The sequence below is a fragment of the Chiloscyllium plagiosum genome, unplaced genomic scaffold, assembly GCF_037043375.1.
Source record: "Chiloscyllium plagiosum isolate Xiang-an unplaced genomic scaffold, Cpla_swu_hap1 HiC_scaffold_12, whole genome shotgun sequence".
Taxonomy (NCBI): Eukaryota; Metazoa; Chordata; class Chondrichthyes; order Orectolobiformes; family Hemiscylliidae; genus Chiloscyllium; species Chiloscyllium plagiosum.
Window position 1 is genome coordinate 65,913,925 of NW_028270150.1, and position 12,193 is coordinate 65,926,117.

General features: G+C 43.1%; 1 protein-coding gene across 2 annotated transcripts in view; it reads left to right on the forward strand.

Moving 5' to 3' along the window:
* pola1 (polymerase (DNA directed), alpha 1) overlaps nucleotides 1-12,193 on the forward strand; it is a 282,829-nt gene that overhangs the window by 129,625 nt on the left and 141,011 nt on the right. For both annotated transcript variants that reach the window (XM_043700756.2, XM_087992882.1), the window contains exon 28: nucleotides 11,382-11,474. In XM_043700756.2, the coding sequence (XP_043556691.1) occupies nucleotides 11,382-11,474 (93 nt within the window). The remainder of the gene's footprint in view (nucleotides 1-11,381; nucleotides 11,475-12,193) is intronic.

The following is a 12,193-nucleotide window of genomic DNA, read 5'->3' on the forward strand; positions in this document are numbered from 1 at the left end:
GTCCTTCCTGAGGTGTGGGGACCAAAACTGGACACAGTACTCCAAATGGGGCCTAACCAGAGCTTTATAAAGTCTTAGTAGTACATCTCTGCTTTTATATTCCAACCCTCTTGAGATAAGAGACAACATTGCATTCGCTTTCTTAATCACGGACTCAACCTGCATGTTTACCTTTAGAGAATCCTCGACTAGCACTACCAGATCCCTTTGTGCTTTGGCTTTATTAATTTTCTCACCATTTAGAAAGTAGTCTATGCTTTTATTCTTTTTGCCAAAGTGCAAGACCTCGCACTTGCTCACGTTAAATTCCATCAGCCATTTCCTGGACCACTCTCCCAACCTGTCGAGATCCTTCTGTAGCCTCCCCACTTCCTCAGTACTACCTGCCTGTCCACCTAACTTCGTATCATCGGCAAACTTCGCTAGAATGCCCCCGGTTCCCTCATCCAAATCATTAATATATAATGCGAACAGCTGTGGCCCCAGCACCGAACCCTGCGGGACACCGCTCGTCACCGGCTGCCATTCTGAAAAAAGAACCTTTTATCCCAACTCTCTGCCTTCTGTTAGACAGCCAATCCTCAATCCATCCCAGCAGCTCACCTCGAACACCATGGGCCCTCACCTTGCTCAGCAGCCTCCCGTGTGGCACCTTATCAAAGGCCTTTTGAAAGTCTAGATAGACCACATCCACTGGGTTTCCCTGGTCTAACCTACTTGTTACCTCTTCAAAAAATTCCAACAGGTTTGTCAGGCATGACCTCCCTTTACTAAATCCATGTTGACTTGTTCTAATCAGACTCTGCTCTTCCAAGAATTTAGAAACCTCATCCTTAATGATGGATTCTAGAATTTTACCAACAACCGAGGTTAAGCTGATTGGCCTATAATTTTCCATCTTTTGCCTTGATCCTTTCTTGAACAAGGGGGTTACAACAGCCATCTTCCAATCATCCGGGACCTTTCCTGACTCCAGTGACTCTTGAAAGATCTCAACCAATGCCTCTGCTATTTCCTCAGCCACCTCTCTCAGAACTCTAGGGTGTATCCCATCGGGGCCAGGAGATTTATCAATTTTAAGACTTTTTAACTTTTCTAGCACTATCTCTTTCGTAATGGCAACCATACTCAACTCAGCCCCGTGACACCCTTTAATTTTTGGGATATTACTCATGTCTTCCACTGTGAAGACTGACGCAAATTACTTGTTAAGTTCTCCTGCTATTTCCTTATCTCCCATCACTAGGCTTCCTGCATCAGTTTGAAGTGGCCCAATGTCTACTTTTGCCTGTCGTTTGTTTCTTATGTACTGAAAGAAACTTTTACTATTACTTCTAATATTACTGGCTAGCCTACCTTCATATTTGATCCTCTCCTTTCTTATTACACTCTTTGTTATCCTCTGTTTGCTTTTGTATCCTTCCCAATCTTCTGATTTCCCACTGTTCTTAGCCACTTTATAGGATCTCTCTTTTTCTTTAATACATTTCCTGACTTCCTTTGTCAGCCAAGGTTGTCTAATCCCTCCCCGGTTAATCTTTCTTTTCTTGGGAATGAACCTCTGTACAGTGTCCTCAATTATACCTACAAACTCCTGCCATTTTTGCTCTACTGTCTTCCCGGTTAGCCTCTGCTTCCAGTCTATTTTAGTCAGTTCCTCTCTCATGCCCTCATAATTACCTTTATTCAACTGTAACACCATTACATCCGATTTTTCCTTCTCCCTTTCAAACTCCAGACTGAACTCTATCATATTATGGTCGCTACTTCCTAAGGGTTCCCTTACTTTAAGATCTTTTATAGAATCTGGTTCATTGCAAAGCACTAGGTCCAGAATAGCCTGCTCTATTGTGGGCTCCATGACAAGCTGCTCCAAAAAGCCATCCTGTAAGCATTCCATGAATTCCCTTTCTTTAGATCCACTAACAACATTATTTACCCAGTCCACCTGCATATTGAAGTCTCCCATGATCAATGTAACCTTGCCTTTCTGACATGCCTTCTCTGTTTCCCGGTACATGTTGCGTCCCTGGTCCTGACCACTGTTAGGAGGTCTATACACAACTCCAATTATGTTTTTTTTGCCTTTGTGGTTCCTCAATTCCACCCACACAGACTCCACATCATCCGACGCTATGTCATTCAATACCATAGATTTAATTTTGTTCTTAACTAACAAGGCAACCCCACCCCCTCTGCCCACCTCTCTGTCTTTTCGATAAGTTGAAAAACCATGGAGGTTTAACTGCCAGTCCTGACCCCCCTGTAACCAAGTCTCTGTGATGCCTACTACATCATAATCATTCACTATTATCTGTGCCATTAGTTCATCGGCTTTGTTATGTGTGCTACGAGTATTCAGGTAAAGTGCCTTAATGCTAACTTCCTTATCATTAGAGATGTTGGAAGTCATATGTCCCAAGTTATCCTTGCTTTTTATTGCATTCTCAATCTGCCTCAATTTTAAATCCACCTGGAAACATGCTATCCTGCTGCTTATTTTGCCATTTACCTCCATACTCCCTGTCGCTTTCACTTTCCCTTCCCCCCAACTCAGAAGTTTAAAGTCCTACTGACCACCCTATTTATCCTCTTCGCTAGAACATTGGTACCTGATCGGTTCAGGTGGAGACCGTCCCAACGGTACAGATCCCCCCTGTTCCAAAACTGATGCCAATGCCCCATGAAGTGGAATCCCTCTTTCCCACACCAATCCCTTAGCCACGTGTTTACTTGCCTAATTTTCTTGTCCCTATGCCAATTGGCACGTGGCTCGGGCAGTAATCTGGAGATTATGACCCTTGAGGACCTGTGCTTCAATTTCCTGCCTAGTGCTTCATAATGCCCAAACAGGTCCTCCACCCTAGTCTTGCCTATGTTGTTGGTACCAACGTGGACCACAACAACTGGATCCTCCCCCTCCCGCTCCAATATCCTTTCAAGACGGTCGGAGATGTCTCGCACCCTGGCACCGGGCAGGCAACACACCATGCGAGACTCCCGATCCGGCTTGCAAAGGATACTATCTGTCCCCCTAATTATAGAATCCCCTATAACCACTACTTGTCTGTTAGCTCCCCCCTCTTGAATGGCCTTCTGGACCATGGTGTCTTGGTCAGTTGGCTCATCCTGTCCAGAGCCCTTTTCCTCATCCGAACAGGGAGCAAGAATCTCGTACCTGTTGGACAAGGTCAAGGGCTGAGGCTCCTCCACTCCTGAACTCCGGTTCCCCCTACCTGCCTCACTTACAGTCACACTCTTTTGTGCCTGATCACTAGCTGAATGTGAATTACTTAACCTCCCAGGTGTGACTGCCTCCTGAAACAAAGCATCCAGGTAACTCTTCCCCTCCCGGATGTGCCGCAGTGTTTGAAGCTCAGATTCCAGATCATCAACTCTGATCCGGAGTTCTTCCAGCAACCAACACTTGCTGCAGATGTGGTCACTGCCGTTCACAATGGGATCAGCCAGCTCCCACATCATACAGCAACAACACATCACCTGCCCAGCCATCTCTGCTTAGTTAGTTAATTAGTTACTTTGTACAAGTATGATACCTCTCTGCTATAGTTTTTTTTACCCTAAATAAGGACTTGATGTATACACACAAAAAAAACCAAAGTAAAGTTTTAACTAGTCCCTGGTAAAGAAATAAAAATCCTTACCTTAAAAGAAAAAGCAGAGTAGTTAAGAAGGTTAGAGGAGGAGGGTGGGTGGGAGATACTACAGGTGTAGAATCTCGGGATTAGCCGCCTTCCTGACTTATATACTCACTTTTCCTTCCCGGCTGCCCCTCTGCTTGCCGTCACTTCCTCTGCTGCTCCCGCTCTTTCTGTGGAGAGAGAGTAAAAAAACACACCGCTGCCCGCTACAGGTAAGCAATTTTAAAACAAACTGTCTTACCTTTGCTGTAGTCTCCCGGGTTCGCTTTTACCTTCGACGCTGCTCCCACTCAAAAGGAATTGGGAAAATCAAAACGATTCCTCTGTGCCTGCTTGCTGTGATCCAGTGGGATGGAAAATGAGTTCTGTGGAGACTTCTATTACATTAGCAATGCTGTCTGAGCAGTTCGTCGCGTCTGCCAAGTAGCGACTGATATTGTCAGATGTAGGTTGAAGCTCCCTGTACTTACAGAACATAGACCAGTCCAGTCCAGGGGCAGGCCCTTCGGCCTATCAGATCCATGCTGACCATGGTGTCTTTCTAAACAAATCTGATGTGCCTATAAATGGTCCTTATCCCTCTATTTTCTGCCTGTTCATGTGTGTCTAAATGCTTCTTAAATATTGCTATCATACCTGCTCCTACCATCTCCCCTCGCAGCGTGTTCCAGGGACCTACCACCCTGTGTTAAGAACTTTCCTTGTACATCTCCTTTTAAACTTTTCCCCTCTCACCTAAGCCTATGCCTCTTAATATTTGACATCATTGTCCTTTTCCATAGTAGTCTTGAATCTAATGTAATTATGATCACGGTGTATATACTTCTACACCAGAGAGATGTTGATAAGTAAATAGGCAAAAAGTTGGCAAGTAGAATATGATTTGGGAAAAAGTGTAGTTGTTCATTTGGAAGAGAGAACAAAAGAACAGCATTATTTAAAAGGAGTAAGCTACAGAAAGTTGAAACACTAAGGGATTTAGGGATACATGTGTATGAAATACAGTAGGCTAACACACATGCAGTTGGTAATCAGGAAGGCTAATGAAATGTTGGCCCTTATTTCAAGGGATTTGGAGTACTGTATAAAAGAAGGGATGTATCACTGCAACTGTACAAGGTGCTAGTGAAGCCACACCTGGAGTACTGTGAGCAGCTTTGGTCTCCTTATTTAGGGAAAGATATCATTTCGTTGGAGGCAACTGAGAGCAGGTTCACTAGTATAAGCTTGGCATGGAGGAATTGTTCCATAAGAGAAAGCTAAACAGGCTGGGACTATACCTAAAGGTTATAATCGAGAGACAGCATACATAATAATATGTACGAGCAGCACCAATGGTGAATTTTTGAAAATCTTTGGAAGAGACTGTTCATGCTGGGAAGAGAAACCATTGCTCGGAATAAACTGGCTGTGTTGAGACGAGTTGCAATTGGACTATTCCAGAGTAGTTTCACAGATGGACCATAGAGGAAGGCCAGTAGAAGTGTTAAACTCCAAGGTATATCGGCCTGAGTAAGAAGTTTTATGGTGTAAGAGAATCAATGGTTACAGAAAAAAGGCAAGGAATTAGAGTTGGAGATGATCAGATCAGCCATGGTTCCATTGAATGACAGAGCAGACTCTCTGGGCCAAATGGCCCACTTCTCCTCCTGTCTCTATTTATCTTATCAACATCAAAGACAAGATGATGCATTTCCACACTCACCTGTGTCTTGCCAATAGTGGACAGTCTTTGGAAATTCGGGAGAAAAGTTACTTGCCGCAGAACTCCTCGCATCTGATCTGCTCTTGAAGCCACAGTATCTTTATGGCCAGTCCAGTTCAGTTTCTGGCTAATAGTAACTCCCAGGATGTCGATAGTGAGGAATTCAATGAAGGTAATGCCATTGAATGTCAAGGAGTGATGGTGAGATTCTCTCTCATTGGAGATGGTCATTGCCTAGCACTTGTGTGCCATGAATGTTACTTGCCAAACTTACCAGCCAAGCCTAGAAAGTCTCCATGTCTTACTGCATTTGGTATCTGAGGGATTACAAACAGTGCTGAACATTGTGCTCTCATTGATGAACATCCCACTTCTGACCTTGTGATGGAGAGAAGGTCATTATGATGCAGCTGCAAATATTTGGGCTTTGGACACTACCCTGAGGAATTCCTGCAGAGATGTTCTGAGGTGACTGACATCTGTCAACCATAATAATCTACCTTCATTTCTCTTATGAGTCAGGTATTGGTGCAAGTTCCCCCCCCCCCGATGCTCACTGATTCCGGTTTTGCTTGGTCGTCCTGGTGCCATACTTGGCAAAATGCAGTTTGATGTTAAAGGATGCCACTCTAGCCTCCCCACTCAATTCTACTCTTTTGGTCTATGTTTGAACCAAAACTGCAATGAGGTCAGGAGTGGAGTGTCGTTGGTTGAATGCGATCTGTCTCTGGAGTTCAGTATAAGCTACTGGACAGCACTGTTGATGACCACTGCCATCACTTTCTGATGATTAAGATTAGACTGATGGCTGCTAATTGGCCAGGTTGGACTTGTGCTGCTTTTTGTGCACACAACATACCACATTGTCAAGGACAGGATGAGCCAGCTGACCACGGCACGACGGTGCAGAAGGCCATTCAAGAGGGGGAGCAAAAAGACAAGTAGTTGGTGTAGGGGATTCTATAATTAGGGGGACAGATAGTATCCTTTGTGAGCCGGATCGGGAGTCCCGCATGGCGAGTTGCATGCCCAGTGCCAGGGTGCAGGACATCTCTGACCAGCTTGAAAGGGTATTGGAGTAGGAGGGAGAAGATCCAGTTGTTGTGGTCCACGTTGGCACTAACAACATAGGCAAGGCTAGGAAGGAGGACCTGTTTGGGGAGTATCAAGTACTAGGAACAAAATTGAAGAATAGGTCCTTGAGGGTCATAATCTCTAGATTACTGCCCGAGCCACATGCTAATTGGCATAAGGGTAAAAGAAATTAGGGGAGTAAACATGTGGCTAAGAGATTGGTGTGGGAAAGTGGGATTACATTCATGAGACATTAGCATCAGTTTTGGAACTGTGGCGATCTGGACCGATGGGACGGTCTCTGGCGAAAAGGATAAATAGGGTGGTCACTAGGACTTTAAACTTGTGAGTCGGGGGGAACGGAAAGGGAAAGCAACAGGGAGCATGGAGTCAAGTAGAAAGATAAGCAGCAGGTTACCAGGAAATAGATAGGGCATGTCAGAAAGGCAAGGTCACGGTAATCATGGGGGACATCAATATGCAAATGCAAATATACACATTGAGCCACTCCAAATTGTTGCAGGAAGGTTAGTGCTGGGAGAAAAGGAAATAGCTGAAGAACTTAATATATACTTTGTATCAGTCTTTACAGTAGGATATTACTCATGTCTTCCAACAGCTAAGGGGAGTCAAGGGGCAGAGTTGAGTATGGTAGCCATAACAAAAGAGAAAGCGCTGGTCAAGCTAAAAGGTCTAAAAATCGATAAATCTCCTGGCCCAGATGGGCTACATCTAGAGTTCTGAGCGAGGTGGCTGAAGAAATAGTGGAGGCGTTGGTTGTAATCTTTCAAAAATCACATGAGTCAGGGAAAGTCCCAGATGATTGGAAAATCACTGTTGTAAGCCTCTTGTTCAAGAAAGGATCAAGACAAAAGATGGAAATTTATAGGCTGATTAGCCTAACCTCGGTTGTAAATAAAGTTCTAGAATCCATCATTAAGGATGAGATTTCTAATTTCTTGGAAGTGTAGGGTCGGATTGGAACAAGTCAGCATGGATTTAGTAAGGGGAGGTCATGCCTGACAAACCTGTTAGAATTCTTTGAAGAGGTAACAAATAGGTTAAACCAGGGAAATCCAGTGGATGTTATCTACCTAGATTTACAAAAGGCCTTTGATGAGGTGCCTTACGGGAGGATACTGAGAAAGATGAGGGTCCATGGTGTCCGAAGTGAGCTACTGGCATGGATTGAGGATTGGCTGTCTGACAGAAGGCAGAGAGTTGGGATAAAAGGTTCTTCTTTGGAATGGCAGCTGGTGACAAGTGGTGTCCCACAGGGTTCAGTGTTGGGGCCGCAACTGTTCACTTCACATATTAATGATTTGGATGAGGGGACTGGGGCTATTCTGGCGAAGTTCGTCGATGATACAAAGTTAGGCGGACAGGCAGGTAGTTCTAAGGAGGTGGGGAGGCTGCAGAAAGATTTAGACAGTTCAGGAGTGGTCCAAGAAATGGCTGATGAAATTCAACATGATCAAATTCTTAAAGCCAAAGTACAAAGGGATCTGGGAATGCTCGTCCCGGATTCTTGAAAGTTTGACTTGCAGGTTGAGTCCGTGGTTAAGAAAGCAAATGTCATGTTGTAATTTATCTCAAGAGGGTTGGAATGTAAAAGCAGTGATGTGCTACTGAGATTTTGTAAAGTTCTAGTTAGGCCCCATTTGGAATACTGTGTCCAGTTCTGGGTCCCACACCTCAGGAAGGACATACTGGCACTAGAGCGTGTCCAGCAGAGGTTCACATGGATGATCCCTGGAATGGTAGACCTAACATATGATGAACGGCTGAGGATCCTGGGATTGTATTCATTAGAGTTAAGGTTGAGGGGAGATCTAATAGAAACTTACAAGATATTGCACTGCTTAGAAAGGGTGGACTTTGGGAATTTGTTTCCGTTAGGCGGGATACTAGGACCCATGGACACAGCCTTAGAATTAGAGGAGATCAATTTAGAACGGAAACGAGGAGCCAGAGAGTGGTGGGCCTGTAGAATTCATTGCCATGGAGCGCATTGGAGACCGGGACGTTAAATGTCTTCAAGGCAGAGATTGATAAATTATTGATCTCGCAAAGAATTAAGGGCTACAGGGAGAGTGCGAGTAAGTGATGTTGAAATGCCCATCAGCCATCGTTGAATGGCGGGGTGGACTTGATAGGCCAAATGGCCTTACTTCCACTCCTCTGTTTTATGGTCTTCTGGATATGCCTGTATGGTAACTATAGTCAGGGATATGCTTGACAAGAAACTTGGTCAGTTCTGGGGCACAGATTTTCAGCACTATTGCCAGTATGTTGGCAGGGCCCATTGCCATTGCAGTATCCAGTTTATCCAGCAGCAGAGTCGTAAATGTGGCACCTGTATTCAAGAAGCATGTCAGAACAGTTGTACGGTCTATAAGCCAGTCAGTTTAACATTGTTGATGTTTAAGGTTTTAGAAACAATAATCATGTGAAATAATCAGCGCACACTTTGGCAGGTTTGAGTTAATTAACGATTGTCAGCACAGATTTGTAAAAGTCAAATCAGACTTGATTAATCTTCTCGAATTTTTTGATGAATTATCAAAGATGCTTAATGAAGGAAATACGATAGTGGGTATCCAAGTGGATTTTAAGAAGCTTTTGACAAATTACTACATAAAAGCCTGTTAACAAAATTGACTTTTATGGATTAGGAGGGGCACTATCTAATTCAAATTAAAAATTGGCTAAAGGACAAAACAGAAATTTAGTTTTTGAAGGGTAGACTGTGACTGCCTTAAGGGTCAGTACGAGGACCTGCAAGGTTCTTAAACTGATGTTTTTCCTTCAAATGAAAGACTTTGGTCTGAATACAGAGTCAAAATTCGAAATTTACCAATGGTGCCAAATTTGGAGGAATGCCAAACAATGAGGATGATTTAAGTTGCCTGCAATATGACCAGGTAAAGCATATCAAAATATGCTTCGAAAGAATGTGTTGGCACAAAGATACCCTGCGCTGTATGTGCATTAATTTGTCAAAAGTCTGAGGACTGGTTGAGAGTATAAGCATATGAGACCTTGGGCTTGTGGTAAAATGCTGACTGTCAATTTTCAACTTCCGTCATCTGGCTTTAATACCTGAGACCATCGTGAACTGAAATAGTTTTAACAAGGAGGGCCATAAAATGGCTGCAGTGATCACCTGACCACAGATTGAGGCAAGTTCAGGAAACAAAATCATCTGAACTGGAACTACCATTTTATCTGGAGGCATTGGCCGAAGTCAACTGACTCTGATGTCAAGAAACTTTGTTCCCTGTTTCAGTTTGCACTAATCTTATAAGTTGAACATACTGGATATGAAAAATTACCCACAACTATTCAACTACCCATAACTATTTACCCATAACTATTCAAAGATAATGAATCCAACTCAGAAACACAAAAATGAATCATTTTTCAGTATCTGCTTGATCGAAGAGCAGAGAGCGCGACCACGGGCTTGAAGACTCTCTTTATACCTGTGTTTGTGGTTAATGTTGCACTTATTACTTTTCTCAGTGTTCAAGGGTTGTTCTTTGTTTTATTCAAGAAAACTTTATATTGGCTCCTTCATTTGACCTAATGAGTTACATTTTAATTGAAGAATAAAAATTCTCTGCCAAAAAGAAATAAAATATTTGCTGCAACTTAAAAACAGAGGGGAGCCAGTTCAACTATGGCTATTAGATGCATTAAATACACAAGCAGGTATGTAATGCTGAACCTTTATAAATCTCTCGTTAGGCCTACACTAAGCATGGTGTCCAGTTCTGGTTACCATCGTTTAAAACAAATGCAAAGGTCCTCGAGAGGATGCAGAGGAATTTGCCAGATACTTTCAGGTATGGGGAATTATAGTTTCAGGACGAGCTTGGAAAGCTAAGCTTGTTCTCCTTGGAATGAAGAAGATTCAAAACAAATTTGATGGAATTGTAGAAGATTATGACAGGCTTGCATAAGGTTGATGAGGAAAAACTGTTCCCATTACAGGGTCATACAAACCGAGTTGATACAAAATGTTTTGGAGAAAAATGCAGGAAGAGGAGCCTCCTGCCAAAGCACAACCCATCCACACCCATTCCCCTACATTTTCCCCTGCCCCTAACACTACGGTCAATTCACCTGACCTGCACATTTTTGGACTGTGGGAGGAAACTGGAGCACCCGGAGGAAACCCACGCAGACACGGGGAGAATGTGCAAATTTCACACAGTCAGTCGCCTGAGGCGGGAATTCAACCCGGGTCTCTGGCACTGTGAGGCAGCAGTGCTAACCACTGTGCGACCATGTCGCCCACAGAGCAATTGGAAATAACCTGGAACTTGCTTCCCTGAGTATGGCGATGCAAAGTACAGTCAATTGCAAAAGGAGATGAGTTGATTGCTCTTAGCTGCAGGGCTGTGGGGATTGAGCAAGCAAATTGGGCTGACTAGAATGCTCTGTCATGAGCTGGCATGGACCAGAAAGATTGAGTGTCTGACTCCTGTGCCATGAATTACCGTAATATCATCTTGGTTGCTCGGGATGTGCTTTGGGATGTTTTACTACAATGAAGCTGCCACATAAATGCAAGTTGTTTTTGTTGACATCTCAAACTGATTTACTGCCAATAACTTGTTTCTCAGAATGGCCAATAATGTTTTATAGAAAAATATGGCAGTTAATTTTCACATCGCATTCTCCCAGAAGCTTTCGTGAAAAGATTATGGTAAACCGTTTTTAGTGGTGTTGTTGAGAGATACAATTTGGGTTTGCTAACTGGAAGACGGAGTTGTATCTTCACTCATCTGGAAGACTGTTATCTTGATCTCTATTTGTGGCTTACAAAGCTCAATAATATATCCAGAATGACCAAATTTTAACTAGCCTGTTAATGGCATCTGTGCAAAATGAATTTCTGTGGATCTTACCATTGGCATTCTGTTTTGCTTTAGATGAACCTTGAAGTTATTTACGGAGACACTGATTCTATCATGATTAATACCAACAGTACAAACCTGGAGGAGGTCTTTAAACTTGGAAACAAGGTGATGTACCAGATTAAAGAGTTGATGTAATTAATAGGGCCCATAAACTAGCTATCAATGCCGTTGAAAATAATTGTATTGTATTGTGTTCGTAAACAAATTTATTTTTAGCTTCGTAAAGATTTGAACTTCTTGTGTATCATTTGCTTAGGTTTCACTTGAATTTTGCATATAAATGCAATCAGATACTTTGTTGAAATTTGTCAATGCTTGGATTCAACTTTAACTGTGACAATCATCATCAAAACACTTGGTTGCAACCAAGTAGCTTGTGTTTATTTTAGTTATTATAATCCTTTCTTCTCAGGAGGAATTTACTGTTCAGCTAATTTCACACAGACGCATTGCTACAGATGCTACTCTTGCTCTATTGTAAAAATAGTTTGCTCATTTATTCGGAATGTGGGCTGAGTCCTGGCTGCATGCTTTATGACTATAGTCTGCTTTGGTCAAGCCTTTCCTTCTTGCCTTTGCTGTTACTCTAACTGGGTCAGGGCATAAATTCTGAAAATGTGTTGCTGGAAAAGAGCAGTAGGTCAGGCAGCATCCAAAGGGCAGGAGAATCGACGTTTCGGGCAGGAGCCATTCTTCAGGGCTTCTCCAGCATCTGCAGTCTACACTTTCTCCTCAGGGCATAAATTGACTACAATGGAAATGTCAATCTTGTTTGTTTAATGTCACTTTGCCGCAGCAATGCTGTTCTGCAAGAGATCTAGAAT